Below are 25,171 nucleotides of genomic sequence, written 5' to 3' on the forward strand. Positions count from 1 at the left end.
ATACTGAGAAATCAGATGGTAACTTAGGCCTATCCATACTAAAGTTTTGATTAGCAGTTAGACTTAGCAATAGCAGTTAGACTTATATACCACTTCATAGGGCTTTCAGCCCCCTCTAAGCGGTTTACAGAGTCAGCATATTGCCCCCAACAATCCGGGTCCTCATTTTACCCACCTCGGAAGGATGGAAGGCTGAGTCAACCCTGAGCCGGTGAGATTTGAACAGCCGAACTGCTGAACTGCAGTCAGCTGAAGTAGCCTGCAGTGCTGCATTTAACCACTGTGCCACCTTGGGTCTCGGCTCTGATTATCTGGAGGCCTCCAGGACATGAGGCCCCTTTGCTTTCTCCTTATTCTGAAAATAGTTATCTTTCTGATTTATAACCTGCCTTTTGTGCAGTACTTCAAGGCAATCATCTCTAAGCTATATTGATTTTATTCATCTCATAATGTAGAGATGAATTAATTTATATATTAAGAGATCTTGCTTCATTTTATCCCCATCACAACAATCATAAGAGGGAAGTAAGGTGAGAAAGAAAGACTGGCTCCAAAGCCCAGCCTTTGAGCTTCCATGGCTAAGGTTGGACCTAAACCTAGATAAAGACTTAATTAGGGGGTTGCTGAATTTTAACCCAGGCCCTTCTACTCCACCAGTCTGTTCTTACAGTGGACAGCCACCTGCACAAGGAAGCTCGCTAGTTTCTCAACAGATGCAGTCACATTGCTATCAACACGAAAATTACTGATCTCCATGACTTCCTTTAATTGGTCCAACTCACTCTCTCTTTTTTTTTAAGCCATCAGCCCTGCTGGTAACCAGCATCACCTCCCACAATAGCATCTTCTAAAGTTGAATTATGTGCTGTGGAAAAAAATCCTAGGTTTCACTGGTCATATTACTCTAAAGCTTTAACTATTACATCACACAACTCACTGTTTTACCAGCAGCACTTCTACATTATCTTTGCTATTCCCAGCATAATTTCTTCCACTGTTTTCCATTGTCCTTTACTAAAAGTATGTGTTCCCCCACACACACACTAACAGCCTTTATCTAGTGTGACGGCAATACTCTTTATTCCTGACTTTAAATCAGTTATTTCCCATTTGTAGAAGTACCATGCAAAGCAATCAACTGGAGTTTTGCAGCCCAGATCTAATAACCCTACTGACTATCTAACTTTCTGCACACCCAGAAGCACATTCTGAAATTATGGCTTCTCATGAATAAAGTCAAGCTTAATTAATGTCTAAGGAGAGTCTGGAAACTAAGAAAATGGGTAAATCAAGGTCTTTCTAACACATGGCTCAAATTCTCAGCCACAACAAAACAAGTCAAGGTCACCAATATTATCTGATCTCATACTGCTGAAGCAGCAACTCCTTTCCAATTCCTCTGCTTCTTTCATTTACAGGCAACCAAGAAAACTGCATCAAAAATAGGCCTTGTATTTGTTGCTTCAAATATCTCAAAGTCTGCAGAAATACACTGGCATTCTGTTCAAATTATTCCTTAGCACTTGCTCCTTTCGAAGACCTAATATGGTAACAGAGCTCATATAAAAGGGTAAACAGAACTGAATCCAGAACTAGACCTTAATAGCATTATTTTTTGAAAAGAACATTTTATAATTTAAATAACACTTCTAAGGCTCTGCAGAAAGTTTGGCTTCACAAAGCACTTTCTACCACATACCTAAATTCATCTATCACCATGCTATATTCTAATCCTTTTGCATTTGTACTTGGGGTGGTTTTCAATGAGTCATTAATATGATGAACTGTTCTCTTTTCCCCCTCACAGTTACATATAACATCTATTTCTGTACCCTTTCTGTACTCCTAAGCATTACAAATAGCACAGACTTCAGGGATTTCTGCGTAGGACTCACTGCTGTAAAAAAAACCTGGGAGACCTCTTCATTTATGTGGCATGAACTTGGCAGGGTCCTGGCATGGCGCTCATTTATTCTAATGAAGCTGTCCAGGAAAATCTTCTGGTGGATCACCTTCAAAGCTTGCCTAGTTTCTACTAACCTTGTTCCAAGTGAGAATTGGAGTGGGAACTCCAATGACTTCGCAGCTCAGGTAAACCTGGGCTCCACTGACATTCCAGATGTCCTTTGGAGGGGTCACAATGGATGGACCTAGAAATAAAAAAAGAGTCCTTTTAAGACAGTAAACAGTGTATTCATGAAGTTATGAAATTAAAGCAATTTTATCATTAACAAAAAACTATTAACAGTAACCAACCCTTCTCTGTTATTTGGTGATTAGACCCAGAAGCCTGGTTCTTTCAACTTGTTTTATGTGTCCTGAAGGGATTTAAACCTCTAGTTTCTCTAGCTAGCTCCTTGTCTGGAACAAGGAGAATACTTTGGGAAGGTGTTTGTGATAGGGATGTGAGTGATGGCTTCAAATGGGGGGGGGAGAGAGAGAATCTCATCCAGGGCAGACCTGGGACCTTGTTGCTACCTGAAGTTCTTGGTTTTTGGACAGTGACTTGTAACTGCCCTCAAAAGAATGTAAATCTTTCTTGATGCTACTGAATATATAATGAAGACTATCTGCACTTCAAAATAGAACTACTATTTGAGTTCTAGCTATTGTGCCCCCTCCCCAAGATAATCAGGCAAACCACTGCTGTGGGAAAGCCAGAAGCAGAGTGAGGGGATGCTGTTCCCATTTTGCAATTGAGAGAATTATGACAAGCGCTGCTTGACAGTTGAGATATAATCCTCTCCTCCTGCCAAGACTTCCTCTTTTGTGTCATTATTAATATGTGACAATTATTCTTAGATACCAAAGTATTCATCCTGACCAATGAAAAGGTGGCTGTACAAATCACACTGGATTTAAACATTAAAAGGGGGGCAACAAGCAAGGAAGTATGTAGCTTCAAAAAGCAAGCAAGAGAGAAAGATGTGACTGAGAATAAAGCATAATATTAATAAGGACCAAAGAGTTGTATTCTATTTATATACAGGTGCTTTTCAACTCAGCTGTACAACCTAGGAAGCTGATGCAAGCCTATCTTATGGCCATACGTGTTCATAATATGCAATATTTTCAAACATCAGCGTCAACACCAGACCCTGATAGGGAACAATTCATACATAATAGTCTTTCAAGTCCATAGTTGACTTCCCAACAGGAAGTTAAATATTAACAAAGTTTGTTTTCAGAAACTTCTGTTATGACATTTCAAAACTTAAGGGTCCATCTCAATCCTTAAATGAAAACACAGTTTGCTTTAAAACAACAAGCAATTCCCCAGGACATTTCCCTTGCTTCTACTTTTTTGTGATGCCAAAAACTAAAGCTGAACCCAACTGTTGCTCTGGAATGGTATGTGGGAATGACCTTGAGAGACAGGAAGAAGAGCCACAGCCTACACTACCATCATGCGAAAGGTAACTCAGCTCACAGAAGGAAATAGGACTGGAAAAGATCTCGGAAGGGACCCTCCCTAGTTTTCTAGAGAGTAAAAATAAACAAAGAAAGACTTGCAAGATCCTGCTACTATAACCTTACAATAAAGACAGTGTTGGTATTCATGGATTGGGCTTCTTGTCAGGGTTACCTCAAAGGGCTGACATATTTTCTCCATAAAACTTCAGCTTAAAGATTTAAAAATCTGTTTTGGCTTGGTCTCTAGTACTGTAGCTGATAGTCATAGACATTTATTTGTTTAAGAAATTTATGTAGCTACCCAAGTACCAAAAGGAACTCTAGATGACAGAATAAAAACATAATGATTTTTTAAAAAAACCCACTTAAAACAAACTATGTTGAGGCCCTGCTAAAATCTCCCATCCATCCATCCATCCATCCATCCATCCATCCATCCATCCATCCATCCATCCATCCATCAGCTATCATATGCCAACTTTATCATTATCCTAACCCTAATGTGTAGGGGAAAGCCAGGTCTTCAACTACTTTCTTGAAGGTCAATAGGGTTGGGGCCTTTGGTACTCTCTGGAGGAGGCTGCTGCAGGCACTAAGACAGAGAAAGCAAGCTTCTGAGGCAACACCAGGTGACACTGCTTCACCAAGGGAATCCAGACAGAGCCCACCCTATCATATCCAGCAGGAACTATAGGGAACGGACAGTCCTATAAGTAATCTGGAAGTAATATTCAGTCTTCCTCACTGAGCAATGCCCAATCTGCTCCTAAACCACGAAAAGAAATCTGTTTCATTTCTTGTTTAAGAATCACTTAAGCAACATAACCAAGATAGCAGAAAGGAATTGTTGTTTCCTATTTGCAAGTACTACTGTATTATGCCTTTGACAGAATCTGCAATATACTCTCTTTTCCCAAATTTTTAGTATGCTTCAGGGAGATTGATATTCTGAGACATTTACCATAATTCCTGTGTACATTATATTTTTTTCTCAGGAAGGAATATTTGTCTTAGTTTTAGTTCTAGAAATTAGTTCTAAATTCTAAAGAAAAGACTTTGTATCCTAAGATCAAGGTTTATGCAGTATGAGACAAGCTGCTGTTCTTGAGATTGTTGGCTAGAATTACTAGATTTTTCTTTGGCTTAGCTGAAGTTGCATAGCTGTGACCTTTTGTTCTATTCTGCTCCGATCTCCTTCAGCACTGGCGAGGAAATATCCCTGGGGTGTATTATTACCATGGGAAGAGGCAGACCTTCCAACTCAAAGCGGCCACAGTTTTCAGCAGAGGATAAAGGACTGCCAACCGAAAGCATCCAAATATCATGAGTCAGATGGTCCTATCTAAGAGAGAGAGGGCGGGGGGAGTTTTTCACCAAAGCAATGTGACCTAGTTCTAAGATTTTTGTCTAATTTGACCAATTGGTAAACATCTTAGAAGAAACTGCTAATATTGACATGTACTTGGTCAGTTATCCACAAAAAGAAAGCAAGATTGATGTAGGCAGGGCTGGATGAAAGCCATCTCATGCCTCAAAAAAAATAATAATAATAATGGCATCCCTCTCCCTATTTAAAAAGTCTAATGAAAAGCTGAATATTCTACAGGCATCCATTTAAATTTTACTCTCTGCTAAAATTTAGTCCCAAGGGCTTGTGGTGTGTACAATACATTGTGTGTACAATTATTTAAGGAAGACTGTGTTGTAAAAATGGCTTATGTTTCTGTGTTTCTCAAGAACTCAAAATAATTTACAAATAATAGCACAAAACATCATGAATCCACCAAGCCCCATTTTAGCTGAGCTCCCAGCAACTCTGGTAAGAAGAACCTCAAGGAGCAGAAGGTCCATTAGAAATTCTTGGCCTGAAGGAATTCTTAAACTAAGAAATCCTGTCAGTTAAAGTCTTTTTGGACACAACAGAAATCTAAAAGCATCAGCATTGCATATTTCTCATTAGTGTATGATAATATATAAATGTAATACTGATTCTCTCTCTTTCTGTCCTTTGTCCAGTTCTCATTCCTAGAAATCAGTGTTTCTCCAGTGTTGCTGAGGACAGTTTACTCTCTGTTTTAGAAGAACACATTGAGAAAGGATATACGGTACATTTGTTTCCTGGTACCTGGGAACACAATTCCATCTAGTACAACTCTCCTTCTCCTTCCCTTCATTTTTCTTGAGGGAATAATCAAGGAAAGGAAATGTACTTGGAAAAGTGGAGAAGATTTTCTACTTTACTGAGCAACTTCCCAGCCCAGTGATCAGTCATCTACTGGGCTTGTCCAAGTGATGAGTTTTGGTTATTGCTAATCCTGCCATCTAGCTCTTCGTGAAGACTTTCTGTCAATTATAGCCATTTTAAGAAATGGCTTTGTTTAACTTGCTCTACAACCTCACCATCAGAACACCACCATTCACCAGCAAGCCAAGGTAGAAGCCATGGGCTCAGGAAAGTAATCTTCAGTGATGACAACAAATGTTAGGTTGGTATAGCTGGCTGACAAGAATTGATGGATAGCCCGTCAACTCAGATGTGGAGAAGGGGTTGTTGCAAAATTTGTTCTTCTTTTGCCATATCTCTAAAAGTCTTGAATTTGGTGGAACTAGATGAAATATTAGTGAATGTTGAAAACTATACATTTTGTTCTATTTAATTTAAATTCAAAGAAACCCCCAAGACATTTGAAATACTTTTAGTAGTTGGTGTCAGCTTCTTATTCCTTCTATAATCATAAGGGAGCCTAGGATCTATTGTGCAGTCTTCCCAACGTGGAAAGGAATTCTGACCTGCTGGGATCTTTCTGGGAAATTAAAATATGCATAGTTGAAGTCTGGGAAACCAAGAAATTCTCAGGACTCTGAAATTAGTAACTTTTATATGATGAACATTACAGTATACCCATTTCCCTCCGAGGGCTGTTATATTCCTATAATAAGCATTTAGGCCACTGGTATTTAGGCAGTGTATGTTTAATAGTAAAATTAGTATATTATTAAGCCGGGTCTACTGTAATTCTGGTTACCAAATAGATTCTTATTTTTTACTTTTTGACACTAAAGAAGCACCGAGCAAATTATCCTTCTTATGAGGACATTAAATGATTGTTTCTTTTGTAAAAAGGAGAAAATAAGAAAATGATTAAAATAAATGCATGCTTCATATTAAATGATGAAAGCATGCATCATTAACACTTTAATATGAACTATGCATGATTCATTTGTTAATGGAAGCCCTGCAGTCATTGCAACATTCTACCTAGTTGGTTACCTGGTCTTAATTGTAGTGAGTGTTGAAAATCCACTTTTCATGGGGAAAGTAATTAAAAGTCTTTATGGAACAACGTCAAGTTGTTTGGGTAGCCTTAGTGCCGAGTGGAGCATAGTTTCAGAAACATGCTGATAGACAAAGTGCCTGTCCTCATTCCTACTAGGGTGGCCCAAAGATGTCTCAATAATTGTTTTAAAGAACAATATTGTTGCTTTCATCTCATCCATAGCCAGAAACAAGGCAACTTAAGTTCATACTGAGTTTTCTGTTATTGATGCAGAATATGAAGACCAAATCTTGAAAGCTTGACAGATTCTCTTCCCCACTCCCTTATTCCAAGGAGAATCAAGGTAGACGGATCTTGACTTTTTTTCTTACTCCCTTCTACCTTCCAGGATTAAGCTGGTGTCAGCATTAGATAAGAAGCACATCCAGAAGTACTAGCTTTATATTTTTTGTACATTTATATTAACAGAGTCTTGCAAGTCTGAAAGTTTATCTCTCCCTTCTAACCTTTACAATTAAAGAAGCTATGAAGGATTCCTTCTGAGATGTTTACCACACTGCATTCCTTCTCCAGGTTCAGCTGCCTCCTATCTGAATGTTGTCTAGTTGTAGACAACATTGTCTACAATGTTATGTCTTCTAAGGTCATTCCCACATATAGCTGGTGTTTATCTAATAGTGGCTGAATTCCTTCTTCAAGGCCATCTCCATAGTTGTCTACAGTTTGTGATGAAGGAATCAGGGCTTAGTTAGCCCCTTAAGACTGTTGTGGTTATACACCCTTCCACTTCTCACTGGACACTCTCCTCTGTGATTATGCTAGCTTGGGCTGTGGGAAGGATGGGTCTCTGGGCTTCTGAAGGCATCAGTGTTTTCCAAGTTCTCATTGGGTATTTATACAGCTACTTCTAAACAAAAAAAAATTAACTGTTAGAAGCTATTCCCTTGTTCCCTTGAAGTTTGGAAAATCAGTGGCTTCTGCTGGGAGGAAAGGCACCCTGCATTTTGTCAATGGTACCGTTTTCATGGATTGGGCTGTGCCTCATGAATAAAAAGAAAGGTATTGGAGCTGGCGAAACTCAACCCTGGGATTGCTGCAAATGAGGAGCAGCGGGCTTCAAAACTCCAGCAACACTTTCAAGAAAATGTGGTTCATGCTCCCATCCTAAGAAATTCATTAAAATGAGGCAGAGCCTGATAGGAGATGTGCAGTGGCCTCCAAGGACAGAGGACTTTGCAGGTGATTCACATCAGGAAGGGAAGGAGGGAGGGAAGGAGGAAGGAAGGATTCACTGTTACTTGAAGTACCCTGGCAGAAGGCAGAAGCAATGGTGTCTTGTCCAGCTTAGAAGAACATCAATCTTCCAGAACATTCTTTGATATCAGATGGGCTCAGGTTCTACTGGATTTTTGCAAAGCTGTTAAGACCTGACTTTTTCAGCAGGCCTTTGGAGTTTATGTTCTGTATGCATCAGTGTTGGGGATTTTGTTGTTAAATCTTATTTTTACCTAATTACTGAGTGGTAGTTTTTTAAGCTGCAAAGAATCAGATATGAGAGAGGCAGCACATAAACCTTGGAAAGGAATGAAATAACACAATCTGTCCCATGCTGAAGCTGTAAAAACAACATTCCTGGCTGGCTTCATTATTGAAGCAGAATGGGCTGAGGAGTCAGAGTTGGCACTTTAGGCAGCTCACTTTTCTGCTGACTCAAAGACTGGAGAAATGTCTGTTAACCCAACCATGAAAAAGACCTTTGATCTGCTGTTGTGAGCATCCAGGCAAAAAGATATACACACTAGCAATAGCAAAAGCTGTAGCTCTTAGACCTATATACCGCCTCATAGTGCCTTACAGCAGTTTCTGGGCAGTTTGTGATGTCAGCATGTTGCCCTCAATAATCTGGGTCCTCGTTTTACCTCAGAAGGATGGAAGGACAATTCAACCTCGAACCTTGTCAGGATCAAACTCCAGGCTGAGGACAGAGTTGGTCTGCAATACTTACTTCTTATTGTTAATATGTGATTTGTTCTTTGGTGTGCCTCCTCCTGGTTAAAAGCCTTCTTTCTCTTCTCCTTTGGTGTTACACTCTCTTCTTAGAATGAAGTAGATTTTCACTGCATAAATTACTGGTTCATGCTGGAGAAAATGGTGTTGATTTTTTTTTACACTCTCATTTTAACTCTGGTTTATCTGACTGGCTGGAAATCACCCAGCTGGCTTTCATGTAACCCAGTACTAGAAATTATCTTCTCCTGTTTCCAGGCTTGTGCCTTAACCACTACCCCAAAACAGTTCTCAATAATTAAGAAAATTAAAAAAAATGTAATTAACAGTTATTCCATGCCTTATTCAGGTAAAATTAGCATTTCAATTAGGAGTCTAGAAAGAATGTAACTGAATACATTCATCTGAGATCTCCATAATATAACTGTTAAGTGTGGGACAAGTGAAGAGGCAGGACTCATGACTAGTAACAACAGCTTTTTATTCATTAGATCAGTATATACAAGTGCTGGAGCTATCTGGCAGCTCCCTCTTTTAAAGGGATCTGTCTGACAGCTCAGCCACTGAAATTCCGTGAACGTTCCCGCCTGCAGTACCAATCCCTTTAAACCAACAGACCAATCCCGCTGGACCGCTAGACCAGAGAGAAACCTACACCCAAGGGGGGAAAAGATACTTTTCTGCAATGCCTAGGTGAACAGAGTCACAGAAGGGTCATTATTAGTGCTAGAGAATAGATTCATCTTTCATGTGTCCTGTACAGTAGAAGAACATCTAATGACACACTACAGTGTAGCCTTTTACAGTTATGGCTCTGAGCAGAACACAACAGGATGCAAACCCTCCACTAACATCCTGCTGCTTGTGGAATTGTTCCATAAGTGTCATTTCCCGCCCCAAGGGGATGACAAGCATGCTTTTAATACTGGGAAAAATAGCTCCAAATAACCATATTTTCTCCTTTGGAATGCTTTCATAATAATGCAGGAAGATATTTAAGCTGCTTCCAATCAGCAGCATATCATAGTGTGCTGGATCCAAATTTTGTATACTTGCACGAAAGAGTTTTGCTGGAAGAATTTTAAACGTGATTCCCAGGAAAGAGGTCTGAATTTCTGATTAAGTCCTTACTACACTCTAATGGCTTTACAGTTCAATACACATGGGGAATGTGCAATACTTTTAGTTTACTAAGTCAAGCTGTTTATTTCAACTGAAGGGAGTATAGAATGTAGGTTTAGGCAGTATTTTAAGACTTAAATTTAGAAGACTTAGAATAACTTTATTGTCACTTTGAATTTACACTAATTGGCATATATTAAAATAGCAATAGCAATAGCAATAGCAGTAGACTTATATACCGCTTCATAGGCCTTTCAGGCCTCTCTAAGCGGTTTACAGAGAGTCAGCATATTGCCCCCAACAATCTGGGTCCTCATTTTACCCACCTCGGAAGGATGGAAGGCTGAGTCAACCCTGAGCCGGTGAGATTTGAACCGCTGACCTGCTGATCTAGCAGTAGCCTGCAGTGCTGCATTTAACCACTGCGCCACCTTGGCTCAAATGAATTTTTGTTGCATTCAGCTCATTGCATTTGAGGGTAAAATGACTACAACTCAACCTCTCAATCTTCTGAAAGGCCACCAGAATCCATATGTTGACACTTTAATGTTGCAGGAAGCAAAATGGGAGTTTTGTACATTTTCAGCTACAGTATGTAGTAACTTCTAAAGAAGAGACTGGGCCATACAAGAAGCCTCTCAGAGACATGATCCTCACATTTCCATTCTTCAAATACTGCAAAATTGTATGTTTTGGGATACAGTATTGGTTGCCACCTGAGGTCAATCCACAACTTTCTATCCATGGGCTAATGGACCACAGGCAGAGTTTCAACTTCTTAGAACCAAGCTCTGGCTTCAGCTACTAGAAGTTTTTTGCTCTCTACAATTAATCTGTCCACATCTTGTATTCAAAACACATCTAGAATTCTTTTGTTCAGTGAGTCTTACAGCAACCGTGTTAGTTTGATGTCAACTGCTACACTGATTGCAGTAATATCCCCACTGCCTATCATTAGAAAATAAAATGTTGTGCTGCTGTTATGATTCTTAATTGAAGCCTAAGGTTAGCACTACTATACAGTGGATCTGGAAGTTTTATGACTAGATTAAAAACAGGCTTAATGGATATAAATTTACTAGTCCTGTGAGATGATTACTGGAAAGTAGCTGGGGGATATTGTCCTCACTAATGCACATGAAAATAAAAGTGTTTTGCATAATCCATATTTACCCAGACATCCTGGATTGCAGTTCCCATGATTGCTCTATTGGCCATGTCAGCTAGGGATGAGAGTTTCTTTCAGTTAACCAATCCAGAAATGAAATTTTTTGAATGCTTCTTGCAGCTTGACCGAAAAGCACGTAAATAATACCTTGTTATAATTCAAAGGACAAACATCTTGAACAAAACTTCTGCAGCTGGCACTGACTCCATTCACAAAGTTCAATGGTTGTGGCTGGAAATTATCAGCAGGTTCTAGTAAAGTTTCAGGAACTTCTGCCTTAAGGAGTGATATGAAACCTTTGACAACACACATCTGGCCTTGTCAGAAAAACTATCCCCAACACACAAGTTATTTTGCTTTCTTCATCTTTCATGTATTCATGAAGACTCTCTACTGTTTTTATTCCAAAACCACAACCCCTTCCATGGCTTACAAAACTGTCAGGCTTTCTGGAAAGAAAGCAACGAGATTAAAAAAATGGGTTATGGTGAGAATTTGTTGCAGCATCTGGGAAGGTAATCAGTTTGAATGCCTCCTCAAATCAGGCCAGCAAACAAATCTCATGAGGAGGTCTCACTATGGACTCGCTTTTGATAATATTGTAGTTCACAAGAAAACAATGTCAGTTAGATTTAGAAAAAGTGGGTTGTTTTCTTAGAAACATTTTTACAATATATAAATGTTTGGTTGCTATGCAAATGCACCACAGATTTAAAGAATGAAAAGAAGCAACCATATAAACCAAGAAGCATGGGGACTCAGCATAATCCAAACCCTGATTCAGCAAAGGTCACTGAACACATCTAAAGAATAGAGAAGCTTAAAGGATTACTAAACATAACAATACACAATAATATATTAGAGAATAGGTGGGAATCTTTAAAAGTGGCACATTTCCCCCTCTTCTTCCATTAAAGCTAGTATTATTGAGAGTTATGAAAAAATTGTTAAACATTTTTTAGCTTAGTAACATGTTAGTAATTAGCAATGTAGAGGGTTACTCACTCCATAGCCTAGTCCTATTGCTTCATATATTTACCTGCTCCACATTGCATTGGGAACTGGTTGGCAGATGGGAGCAGATAGGAAAACAAGCAACATGACAGTATGATTTGGTATGAGGAAAAATATGAGGAAAAAAATCAGTGTTTTCAGAATCAACCTTCTACAAATCCTTATTTCTACTTCCAATCTTATTTTAAAACACAGATGGGCAAATTTTCACCATAATGGATCTACTTTGCCCAAGCAGAAGGTAACACAGACCAAGATTAACAAGTGAGGTTCTTCTCAGTATTTATACAACCCAACAATTTTTTATACAGAGCCAGAATCACTCTCTCAAGAATCCCCCAAAACATTCTGTTTTAGCAATGTAAATACGAAATGATTGTTACAGTTAGGCAATGGATTAATCCAGAAACTGTTGTTAATGCACTGTAGATCAAACAGAGATCTACTATCCAGCCTTTTGTACTGCAGTAAAGAATTAAGCTGGGAAGGAGTAAAGGCATGGGGAATCAGGGGAAGCCGCCAAGGCTGAAAAAAGCTAGGAATGTTTTTAGAAATAACAACCTACAGGAATGCTTCTGGCCTCTAAGATACCTTTGTGCAAAAGGTTTTTTGCATCAGAATGTCAAGTCACATCATGTGGCAGTTGTGGATTCCTGGTGCTTTGTTCTCTCTTTTCTTTCTACAGTGCATGCATAGACACACATGGCATAGTAAGTGGACGGCTTCTCCCACACTCAACCTGGTGCTCTGCAATGTGGCATTGGACTGCTACCATTCTCATTGTTTGGTGCCCTCCCTCCTCATGTCCTGGCACCTTTGTGCTTTGCACAATTTGCACACATGTGTGCAGTGGCCCTGATGACCTATCAAATCTGGCTAGATTGTTGTTCCATGATAACAGCATTAGGAGACCCCAATCTGGAGTTTCTAGTCATATGCTATAGAATCCATACATTATATATGTGTCTTTAGGACTTTCAGCTGCCCATTTGTTATTCCATAAATATCTATCTGTTATTTAACAGCTGCAGCACATCCTTCCCCTATTGCCGTTTTCCCAGAATTCAAACGATGTCATTTATCTCACTTGTCCAAGCAATGTAAATTCTGGAGCAGTAGAGTTTACTTTGTTCTAAATTCATTTTCTAGGGCTGAGAGAAAGTGCCCGGCTGAAAGTACCCAGTTGGCTTCATGCCTATGGCAAGAACAGAGCTCACTCTCTCCCAGTTTCTAGCCTGGTGTCTTAACCGTTAAACCAACTGGCTCATCAAGACAGTCCTTTCTCAAGTCTAATGGGTTGAAGTTAAGGCCTACCATCTCTTGCAAAATTCTGGATCAAAATTCTTTGCTGTCACATAGTGGTCCTCCAGAGTTTTGCAGTTCAAATCTGATAGCTCAGGCTGATGTTGAAGAATAGTGATTCTTTAATATCCCATAAATCTGATAGCTCAGGCTGATGTTGAAGAATTGTGATTCCTTAATATCCCATAAAGTTAACATTTAGCTGGAATCCTGCCATGGAAGCATCTGAAAGCCAGTCTAATGCTAGAAGGAAGGAACTGTTCCTTTCCTTTTGAAATAAAACAGAGAAATAGCCAACAAATTTCCCAACTAGCTTTTGATTCTAGGAAAGAAACCAAGTATTGTTTGAATGGAAGTTGACTCATGTTATTTGCTTGGCAAGAAATGCAGAAATCGTTTGCCACTACTTTCTTCTGGGATTTTTTTTCTAATATCCCAGTCTATTTATAGCTCTGATAATCAATGAAAATCTCCCATCCAAGTACTCATCAAGAGAAAAACTAAAAAAAATCAAGTTTTAGTTCTTCAGAACCATGAAAGAAAGAAAGAAAGAAAGAAAGAAAGAAAGAAAGAAAGAAAGAAAGAAAGAAAGAAAAGAATGAAAAATAAAAATAAACCTAAACAAAAACAAAGGAAAAAAATTAGCAGAAACTTTATAAAGTGGGGATAGGAGGGAAGTGGGGATAGTCTTGCACAGACTGACACTGCTTTGGTTGACTAGTTCTGCCTTATAAGTCTATCTGCATTCCACTTTAAAAACTCAAAACAATCTCTAGGACTTAGAGGACAACTTGTCCTAGAATTTTTAGTGCCAAAGACAGCTAGGAGACATTTCGAAAAGCCCTGTGAAATAAGCCTAAAAACATCTGAAGGGTCTAATTTTTTCTGCACTTTTCATGCCTTTTAAGACAGGATGGCTATGGATGCCAAGGAATTGTTTTTAGCCCTATCTTACTGTTAAAAGCTTAAGGAACCTTACTGTACCCTTGCCAAGAATAGTGCAATAGAGTACTTACAATAAAAGCATTTAGACATAGAATTTAAGCATGTTGATAACACATGCAGCTACAAATTGTATAACATGATTCCAGCCTTATAAACATTGCAGTAAATGTTAATTAACATTTTTATAATTTAATTAGGCATGTGTCCTAGTTGGCCAGAGACCAAAATTGTACTCTCCATAGAAATGCTATGCAAATAGTCCTTGCTTAATGATTGCCCTGTTTAGCAACCGTTTGAAGTTACAATGTGCTGAATTTTATTTGGGCATTTTGCAACTGGTGGGGCATCCTCTAGTCATATGCCTGCCATTTGCACATTTCACAGCCAGTTTTCAAAACACAGAATCCACAGCAGCTGGCAGTAAAATCATAATTTGTGGTTGCATGATGTCTTGCTTTACAACTGTGAGTTGTTAACTTAATGACCAAAAAATTCATGTTGTAAGTCTGGAGCGACCAATCCTGGTTAAGTAAGGGCTACCTGTGAAGTCAAACTAGTCAGTTCTAGAGGAGATCAACCCTGACTGCTCTTTAGAAGGCCAGATCCTGAAGATGAAACTCAAGTACTTTGGCCACCTAATGAGAAGGAAGGACTTACTGGAGAAGAGCCTAATGCTGGGAAAGATTGAGGGCAAAAGAAGGAGGGGATGACAGAGAATGAGGTGGCTGGATGGAGTCACCGAAGCAGAAGGCGTGAGCTTAAATGGACTCTAGAGGATGGTAGAAGACAGGAAGACCTGGAGGAACGTTGTCCATGGGGTTGCGATGGGTCAGACATGACTTTGCAACTAACAACCACCACCACCTGTGGAGTGATTATAATCAAATATCTTAGCCAATTTCCCCCTTTGCCTGCAATACTCTATATCTTCTCAGTGTTACTGAATTGATATTACTAACAACTATTATATGAAAGCCATATCTGTGGCTCATTGTTTTAATGTACTTTGCTGTAGGAATCTGTAAGTGGTGAGAGTTTGTGTTATGTTTCAGTAAATGATGATAATAAAAACAGGATTGAGTTTTTGGAGAAATTATATAGTGTTCTAAATGAATACTTTTATGGGGGGAGGCAATTATTCCATAGATGAAAGAATAGATAGATGAAAATGAAGTAAGAGATTAAAGAAGAAACAACTGGACAGATAGAAATATATTTGTTGAGCATCTGCTTAGAAAATTACATGGTTTGTGCATAAATCTATTTTATGTGTACTTGGAAGGGGAATGAAAAAGACGCATGATTGACTTGACAGTTTATGGATGCAAGGATTAGCTATTATTTGGTAATTTAAAGTCTCACTGCAAGAAAACATAATCTTGTTTTCTTTAAAATGCTTTTTTTTAAAAATGTGATATATGCTAAATGCAGCATTGAGTTTAGAAGCAGAACTGCCCAGCAAGGAAAAAGGGCAAGAATAAGACTTAAAATGCTGCAAAAATCTAAAAATAATGGGGGCTTTGGGTTCCCAGATTGGGAGCTTTACTACCATACTCTCTTGGGTGAAAGAATGGATAAATCTTAGACATAGAAGATTACTATTGTTGGAGGGACATGATCTTCAGCTGGGATGGCATGCTTTTCTGTGGTATGAGAAGAACAAAATATATAGATATTTCCAAACACATTTTGTAAGAAGTGCTCTATTTTTAGTTTGGGAAAAAGTCAGGGCAAAAAAACTACATGAAAATACAGTCTGGCTTTCCATAATGGAAGCACTGATAGACCCAAATGGGAAAAATGTGATGTATGAAGATATTTTAAATGAGAAAGGGAAATTAAAAACTAAATAGGAATTACAAAACCAAGGGGTGAACCTTACACAGTGGCCACATTTGCAAATACAATCGAGATATGAGAAAGATGTAAAAATACATAGCTTTTATAAAGAGCCATCAACACTTGATCAGATACTATTAGGAACGGATGAAAAGTTAATTAAAAATATATAGCTATTTATTAAGCTTTAAAATGGAAGATGAACAAGTGAAAGAAACAATGATAGTATGGGCAAAAAGTTTTGGATATACTAACTATAGAACTAGATAAATGGCAGAAACTTTGGGATAGAGATTATAAATTGTCAATGGCAACTAAACCTGTATAAAATGTCTTATAGGTAGTATTTGCCACCAGCAAGGCTAGCGAAGATGTTTAAAATATGTCCGCCAAATATTGGAAATGCAATCAGATACCAGGTTCCTACTATCATATGTTGGGGACATGTCTAAAAGCAAAATAAAATTGGCTGAAAATTTTTGGTTAGAGAAAAGATAAAACAACATATAGATCTAAAGCCAGAAATATTCTTGTTAGGTATATTGCCAGAAAATTACGATAAAGGGGATGTATATTTAATATTGCATGTTTTGACAGCAGCGAGAATTGTGTTTGCACAATACTGGAAAAATTTATTATATTTTCATCTGCTCCTGCAGATGAAAATATAATAAAAAAAATACTAGATTGTGCGGAAATGGATAGATTAATGTTAAAGTTGAATAAGGATAATTAAGATACAGAATGCTTTTTAACTTGGGATTTATTTTATCAATGGTTAGACAATAAAGGTACAAATTAGAAACTGGAAGAATATTATTATATACAAGTAAAGAATATTATGGTTACTAGAATTATGTACGTATATGTAAAATGACCCAGACAATACACTGTTTACTGAATATTTATATATGTTAAGAAAAATGTATAAATAAAATATGTTTTAAAAAGAAGCAGAACTGCCCAGGAAAAGAGTCAGAATCTAATGATCGGTTCTATTCATCTCTCAAGTTTCTCTTCAGGACAGATTTATTAAAACTCCATAACAACATCTATGGAGCATGTTTTTCTAGACAAAGATATTTTAATTTCTTTAAAAAAATAACTTTTCTTGTCAACCATTTCAGATGGTTGCCAAATTTTGTTACATATCAAAAAGCATGTACTGTCAAAAGGTCATCCTTATAGGACAGGGAAACTAAATTGTATTTTGGAAGCTCTTTAAGAGAAAGAAAATGTCCTTTTTGTCTCCAGTGCGACTGTAAACATTTCTTTGTATCAATGTGGGAGAGGTTATATAGCCACCTTAACCAGAAACAGTAATGATTAGTTAAAAGGCAAAGGTTCCCCTCACACATACGTGCTAGTCGTTCCTGACTCTAGGGGGAAGTGCTCATCTCCGTTTCAAAGCCGAAGAGTCAGTGTTGTCTGAAGATGTCTCCGCGGTCATGTGTCCATCGTCATGACTAAACACCGAAGATGCATGGAATGCTGTATCTTCCCACCAAAGGTGGTTCCTATTTTTCTACTTGCCTTTTTTACATGCTTTTGAACTGCTAGGTTGGCAGAAGCTGGGACAAGTAATGGGCACTTACTCCATTATGCAGCGCTAGGGATTTGAACCACCAAACTGCCGACCTTTTGATCAACAAGCTCAGCGTCTTAGCCACTGAGCCACCATGTCCCTATTAATGATTGTTTATGAAAGTACTAATATTGGCTACTTTAAACTTTCTGAAAAAATTCAGTGAACTCAAGAAGTGAATTTTATCACAAAGCTTTTAAACCATCTGGAAGCTGACCACAATCTTGATTTATGGGGATTATGCGTGATCAGATAGACCTGATTGTTATTGTTATTATATTTCTTCTATTCAACTTTGACATATGGAAATGATAATAAGCTTGGAAACTTGATTCTGCTATCTTCTCAAGTCTCAAAGCTCTATTCTCCAATGATATGATGTTCCTCAAATTATTCATCACTAAAACAAGATTTCCTGTTTAGAGTGTTCTTGACTTAAACCACTAACAGCATTTGCAAATATTCTGTCTTACTGTAGGGTCTGGAGGTCATCTGAGGTTTAGTTAAGTGTTTTGCTTCTTTGGAATTTTTTCTTTGGCAAGTTTAAAGCATATCTCAAGCCTGTGTGGTCCTGTCTTCCCATTTCCTTTTATTGGTATGTGAGACTCAACATTACAGAACAACTAATAAATCATTTCATTTAATGTTGGTATCCTTTGAAAAGCTATCAAGTGTTGGTATAATGCCACATGGTGTATAAAAATGCAAATGGTGAATAAATACTACAGTTTGGAATAATTGGTTTGTTATAAAAGTTTTAAAAGGTTTTTTAACTGGAAGTCATGGGAAATTATCCATAATCATTATTTTAATCACCAAAATTGTGAATTTTCATGCTCTTAAAAACAGAAAGTAAGGATAGGTTTCCTCTAATTGGGTGTTCCTTGCACCTTCCAAATATTTATTTAAACTGCCAAGGTTTCAGAAACACTTGTGTTGGGATCTAACCTGGAATGCCTTTTTTGCACTGTAGATAATAAAATCAGGCAGACTTGATATAACAATCTTCCAACTGTTATTTAACATTTCTGGTGTGCAAGGCAAAGGTGGGGGAAAAGCCATTTGCTGGGTGAGCCAAAAAACAGGAATAAAGCAAATTGGATAGGCACTAAAATATTGAGAAAGACACATCTTGAAGATATATCAGTCAGTGATTTTTCCAAGACAAAACATACATCCACAGTCCTACTAGATGTTTATCTCAAAATTGCAGTAGTTCTCATAATCTGAAATTGCCAAGTAACCCTACCTAATTCATGATGGTTGCACCACAATTTGTTCTTTCCATTCAGTGATGATCGCATAATGAAATACAAATTTCATTGCATTCAAGTATTTAATGACAATAAAGATTATACTTCTAATCTCAGAATGATCTTTCCTGAGAATTTTTCTTGAAATTTTGATGTGAAGATACTAAGAAGTTAGTATCTATAGTCCTAAACATCCCTTACAAATAAGGATGTTTAGGACTATAGGGACTGAAATCCCATTTTTGGTAAAACCTGGTGCAGATTAGCAGAAATGCAAGGAACTACTGGAGACAAATAATAAAAGATCTGAATACTCTCAGCCCTAAATTAATCAATAAAAACTCATCTATGAAGTGCCGGCCAATATTATGGTGCTCTCACCACAGAAAGCCCTAACCAGAGTTTTATTGAACATATGAATCAACTCTAAAAGAATTAAGCTTTCAGCCAAGGCTTACGTTTATTTAATTAATTTTCCTTACCCAAACCACACATTTTTTAAGAACACCAGAACTGGTTTTAAAAACGACAAGACAGGAAGACCAAACTTAGAAATGATAACATGGAAAAGACCAGATAAATCAACTTTTGCCAAAGGCAAACTTGTCTTGACCTCATGCAAAGGTGCCCAATTCTACTGTAAACTGGTATCCAGACATTAACAGGTGTTTTTTTACATCCTTTGTGAGGTTAAACAACCATCAATAGTTGGTTGAGTTTTTTTTTAAGAGTTGCTATGCTTGATATCTTTGAACAGCCAGCTTCAGAAATTACGCAAAGGGCGCTAGATCCTGTTGTGCGCTTACTCCGAAGTCAGCCCTACAGAATTCAATGGGTTTACATCCAAGCGAAAGCGAGAGTGGCAGCACCTAGGAATACAACCGCAGTCCGCGGATTCACTGCCGAGACCCCCATCCCGACCCTTCCCACCTTTAATCCTTGTTGCGCTGGCGCCACCCTCTCCCGGCTCTGCCTACCTTGTTCGCAAGGCCCCTTGCTCCGCTGCGCGACGGGGCGCTCGCCTCGGCTCTTGGCGCGCAGGCTGGCCGCCCGCAGCTGGCAAGTGCTGGGATAGGTGAGGCCGTCGGAGCCGCACACCGGGTAGCGGTTCTTGCAGACGCACACGGCGGTGGCCCCCCGGCTTTTGGTTCGGCGGCGGCACTCCAAGCCGGTCGCGCAGCGTCCCCAGACGACGGTAACTCCGCCCGAGACTCCGTTCCCGCACGCTTCTCCCTCGCCGCGAGCGCATCGCCAGCAGCAGCCGCAGTTGTCGCGCACCTTGCCCAGCGGGCAACCCCAGGCTGGCAGCGGCGGGCACTCGTCGGGGACGCAGGGCGAACAACCGCCGGCGGCAGCGCCTGGCTCCTCCAGAGACGCGGCGCAGCCGAGAAGCAAAAGTAGGCAAGACGGAGCGCACCAAATAGCCCGCATCATTGCGAGAGGCTGGGCCGGAGGGGGCAGGAGTGGCGGGGACTCCTCTCCCTGGCAAGGGCTGGCGAGGGACTTTAATTGCTGGCTCAAGATCTGCTTTAAAAGAGGCAGGAAAGTAAGCCTGGAGTGAAGTCTCCGCCCCGTTCTCCGCCCGCCCAGCCTTGCCGTTATAAACAGAAATGATGGCAAGAGCCTTTGTGTGTCCTTGGGGAGGGTGGGGGGTTAAGGAGTGTGAGAAGAGAATAAATCGGGGGCTTCAAAGTTTAAATGGCCCAGGAAAAAGTACCTCGGGACGTATTATTAGCGTAGTTTTTATTTTCTGTTTCCCAGAAAGAGTAAATCATAATTAAATTTAGACAATGCCCTATCTCTAATTGAAGCAGTCAATTTGGCCATCTCAGCAAATTCTTCGCTACCCACTCCATTGTAGGCAAAGTCAAAAGTTTTCACCTTTGTGCATTTAGTAGTTTTGTTGTAGTTGCAAAGTGCCATAATTTTTCCCCACAGCTGCTTGTCCATCTCCAACAAAAGCCTCTGGTTTCAATCAAATATGAGTCTTTTAAGTCTTCTGTATTATTGTATGTAATTGTGTCCAAAATGTTTGGCTTTTTAAACATTTCTAGCATGATTGAAGAGCCTTTATACTTCTCGGCAGTTTTTCTTATGACATTTTATAAAAATTATCGGTAAAGACTATTACAGTGTAAATTTCAATCCTTTCACATATTCCCCCATTGATCCATATTTATAACAAAACTTTTAGCCCATTGTATTATTTATTTTACTTATTTGTATCCCGCCTTTATTATTTTTACAGTGAAGGCAGTGAATATATCCAACATCTTCCTCCTCCTGTTTTCTCCACACCAATAACCCCGTGAGGTGGGTTGGGTTGAGAGAGAGTGACTGGCGCAAAGTCACCCAACTGGTTTTCATGGCTAAAGCGAGACTTGAACTTACAATCTCCTAATTTCTAGCCTGGTGCCTTAACCACTAGGCCAGAGCTGTCAAACTCCTGGCGTTATGTTGTCATCGAGGGACATATTGTGACTTTCTCCCCCTTCACTAATACGGGGGTGGGGGTGGCCAGCACGTGATACATCTGGCCTATGGGCCAGGAGTTTGACACCCTGCACTAGGTCAAACTAGCTCATATCATACATTCTTTCACTTGTCATTCTTTTTCATTTTTCAATATATTTTTATATTAAAAAAAGAAAGCCGTAACTGCTCTTGCAGACACTGGACCCATTGCAGCTTCCAAGTCGCCTTCAACGACCACCTCATGTTGAGTGTGATGAAAAAAATGTCCTTCTGGGTTCAGCTCCAAGTGGGGAAAAAGACACTGGAGACATGGAGGCTGTTTGGAAAGATGGTTTATTGGTGGACAGGACCACATGGCTTGAGTCCTGAACAGAAAAGGTGATCACATGCTTCAATGTTGGTGGAGAAGAAGAGAAGGCCTGAAGGAGGGGCTTGCTAGGCTTTTTATAACCTGTTCAGTCCCGCCTCTCTGTTTCCTGCTCCTGTATAAGAAATGTATTCTGATTGGTTGTCAGACTCCCATGGGGCCATGCAGGGGCAACTCCCTAGGCTGTGTTTGGTGGAGTTCTCAGATGCCATGTGGTGAGTTGGGTAAAGTTCCTTAATCCCATCCACCTGGAGTTGAAGTGGAGAAGTCTTTATTATGTAAAGGGACTAGCTTGGCCTTCTTAATGGCCCATTGACAAAGTGGGGATGGGCGGGAAGCTACAGGCAGCTATTCTGTCTTTTAAAACATGTTTCTTTCTTTTCACATCCAGAAAAATATTCTGTCTTTTCAATATTTCCTAGGATATTTCATTTTTCTGGGAGAGGGCTGGGTGATAACTTCCTACAAGTGTATTGCAGTAGTCCAAATACTAAGTCATGAGTGATGATGAGAAGTTTTAATATGCAATGTTTTTGCCAAGAACTTTGAACAAGATTTATTCCATATGTTTCTTTAGCCTGTGATCATTGTTGGAAAATAAAATATTAAATTACCATTAAAACTGCATGTATATTTATAAAGAACTAGCCGATAATCTGGTGTTGCCCGGGTATTTATTTATAGAGGGGAAATGCCCGGACCAAAAGTAATTTCTAATGTTGGATTTTCCCCCTTACCAGAGGGAGCCCTCTTGTGGAGTACTGTGAAGCCTTTACCCTTGCAACTCCACTGCACTATATAGTAGAAGCCATTTCATGGCAGTACAGTAGAAGCTATTTTAACGCACAACATGCTGTATCTTAACAGAACACACACCCTGAGGGGTGTTAGGGGTATCTTACCCCTACAGTATTTTTTTCCAGATAGATTCAGTCTCCTGGCTTGTTATAGGAAATGAAACAATACATTTTAAATAGTCCTTAGCTACTAATGAGTATAATTTTAAAAGTTAAATAATCAGGTAGACTTGAGAATCAGGGGGAAGTGCTATTAATAAAATACTTTTTAATGTGTAATTATATTTTATTTCTTCTGTTTTACTTTGGTCAGCAAGAGTAATAAGGAATGAGATAATTGAAATTACAGGACCCTTGATGTCCATCCAGTCCTATGGTTTGAGACAATGGTTGAACATATAATACAAGCAAAATAATAATATAAGCCACCTGGAACCACTTATGTGTGAGTTGAGCAGCCCTATAAATTTGTTTAATAAATACATTAACCTTGAGAAACTACAGCACACAACCTGTCAATACCTGCTGGTCAAACAAATTCTCACTTTTCCATGAAACAGCTTTTTTTTTAAGCCACTCAAGCTAATATTACTTTGCTTGGGCAGAGTATTTCAGAATGCAAGGCAAAATTCTCTTGATTTAAAATAAAGATATATATTTATCCTTTTCTTGCACGCAGACAACGTGTCTTTCAGACGAGTCAACCTTTCCCCAACATGCTGTTTTAACATGCAACAAACTTTGTTTTAAAAATGAAATACAGGTAGTCCTCAATTTACAACAGTTCATTAAGTGGCGGTTCAACATTACGACAGTGAAAAAAGTGGCTTATGACCGTTTTTCACAGTTACCACCTCTGCAGCATCCCCATGATCATGTGATCCAAATTCAGATGCTTGGCAATTGGTTCATACTTATGACCGTTGCTGTGTCCCAAGATCATGAGATCATCTTTTGCGACCTTCTGACAAACAAAGTCAATGGGGAAACCAGATTCACTTAACAACCTGGTTACTAACTTATCAACTGCAGTGTTCAACTCAACTCTGGCAAGAAGTATCAAAAAATGGGGCAATACTCACTTAACAAATGTCTCACTTAACATATATTTTGGGCTCACAAGTCGAGGACTACTTGTATATTAGCTGACTTTGCGCAACATGGTGAGTCATGTTCCTGATTTGGCAATTCAAGGCATACCATATTTTGTGGCCTGCCAGCTCCCAGTGGAGCTGGCGGCAGACTCCGACGATGAGGAGGTTGGCCCGTTCTGGAGTCTGGGTCAGGCTCTCATGGATGCTCTGCGTTGGACACAGAGATAGAGCCAGGGCCGTCTAACATTTTCCAGCCATCGGAGTGGCAGCAGCCTTTAGAGGCCGATATGAGGAGGAAGAACAGTTGGGTCCTGTTCCAGATGCATGTATGTACAGAGCAGTTAGGAGAGATGTACAAAGGAGGACAAGGAGTTGATTCAGGAAGCAAAGCACACGTGGATGCTGAATGGCCCCTCCCTGGCTGGGAAATAAATAGAAGGAAAGGGGAGTGGTTGTCTTAGGAGACAACAGTTCATATTTCTGAAGATTTTGCTCATTGTGTTTCATGCTTGCCAGAACTTAATTTGCAACCTTTCTGCTGGGAACTCACGAGCAATTATCACAGAGAACTGATAAGGTCTGTTACTAGAATTAACTCCTGAACTGATAAGGTCTGTTACTAGAGTTAAAGACTATTGCTTGGACTTTTCAGTGAGTGAATACAATTAATTCACAAGAGTTAAATAAAGGAGGTTTTCGTGACAAGGAGTCTGTTTCTTGTTTCTGCTAAGGCTGGGTCAGAACACCATATTCAAACATGGGCAACTGCACTACTGATACATGCTACAATGTGTTTATTTTAAACTTAAGTTATTTTGGGGTGATCCCTGGGTTGTGTGAACCCAGCCCATTTGGTTAGTATATATTAACCCAGAAAGCAACTTATCTCTATCACCAAATAGGGTATCTATAAACCCAGTATTAAGTCTTTTTGCTGGATATTTAGCAAGAAAGAACAACACCTATGTACAACCTATGTACAACACCTATGAATACCACCCAGTATACATGGAGGGTCTTTTCATACAAAATATACAGCCACAAGAAATGGTATGCTTACCCAAACTTCAAAATCTCTCCCCTGAACATATAAAAACCTTGCATTGATGTAGGATTGTTCAAACTGACTTCCTGAGAACCCTTGGATTCTGTGTGAATATGCCAAAGTTCTGAGAGAGACTTAAATTGATTTCTAAACGCAGACCATTTTTGATCAATAGAACTTTGCCTCTTAATTGGGAGTTCTACCATTTAATTAAAGAAATTAAAGCTGTTCCAAAGCCTGAGGAGAAGATGGCGGCCTACTGCTCATAAAAACCTAAAACGTGTCTTCCAGTACTTGAACTTTCCCTCAGTTTAATTTCTGTTCATCCGGCATTAGAGAAATGAAAAAGATGCAATGCAGCAGGCTGCTCCTTCAGAAGCTTTCTGCAACTTGCCTGAATCCATGGGAGGTCTACATTTCTTTACAGAAGTCAGAGGAAGCTGCCCTTGTGACTCACTAGCCATTA

At 39.2% G+C, this 25,171-nt stretch overlaps 1 protein-coding gene across 1 annotated transcript in view; it reads right to left on the bottom strand.

Moving 5' to 3' along the window:
• The window catches only part of IGFBP7 (insulin like growth factor binding protein 7), a 24,710-nt gene extending 4,260 nt beyond the window's left edge, over positions 1 to 20,450 (bottom strand). Inside the window, exons 1-2 of the mRNA XM_014062443.2 lie at positions 19,905 to 20,450; positions 2,041 to 2,150 (exon numbers count right to left, since the gene is read on the bottom strand). Coding sequence (XP_013917918.2) covers positions 2,041 to 2,150; positions 19,905 to 20,361 — 567 coding nt within the window. The 5' untranslated portion in view covers positions 20,362 to 20,450. The remainder of the gene's footprint in view (positions 1 to 2,040; positions 2,151 to 19,904) is intronic.
• Positions 20,451 to 25,171: the final 4,721 nt, after the last annotated feature.

The sequence above is a fragment of the Thamnophis sirtalis genome, unplaced genomic scaffold (genome assembly GCF_051295495.1).
Source record: "Thamnophis sirtalis isolate CommonGarterSnake01/CBP01778 unplaced genomic scaffold, rThaSir2_p1.2 scaffold_5, whole genome shotgun sequence".
Taxonomy (NCBI): domain Eukaryota; kingdom Metazoa; phylum Chordata; class Lepidosauria; order Squamata; family Natricidae; genus Thamnophis; species Thamnophis sirtalis.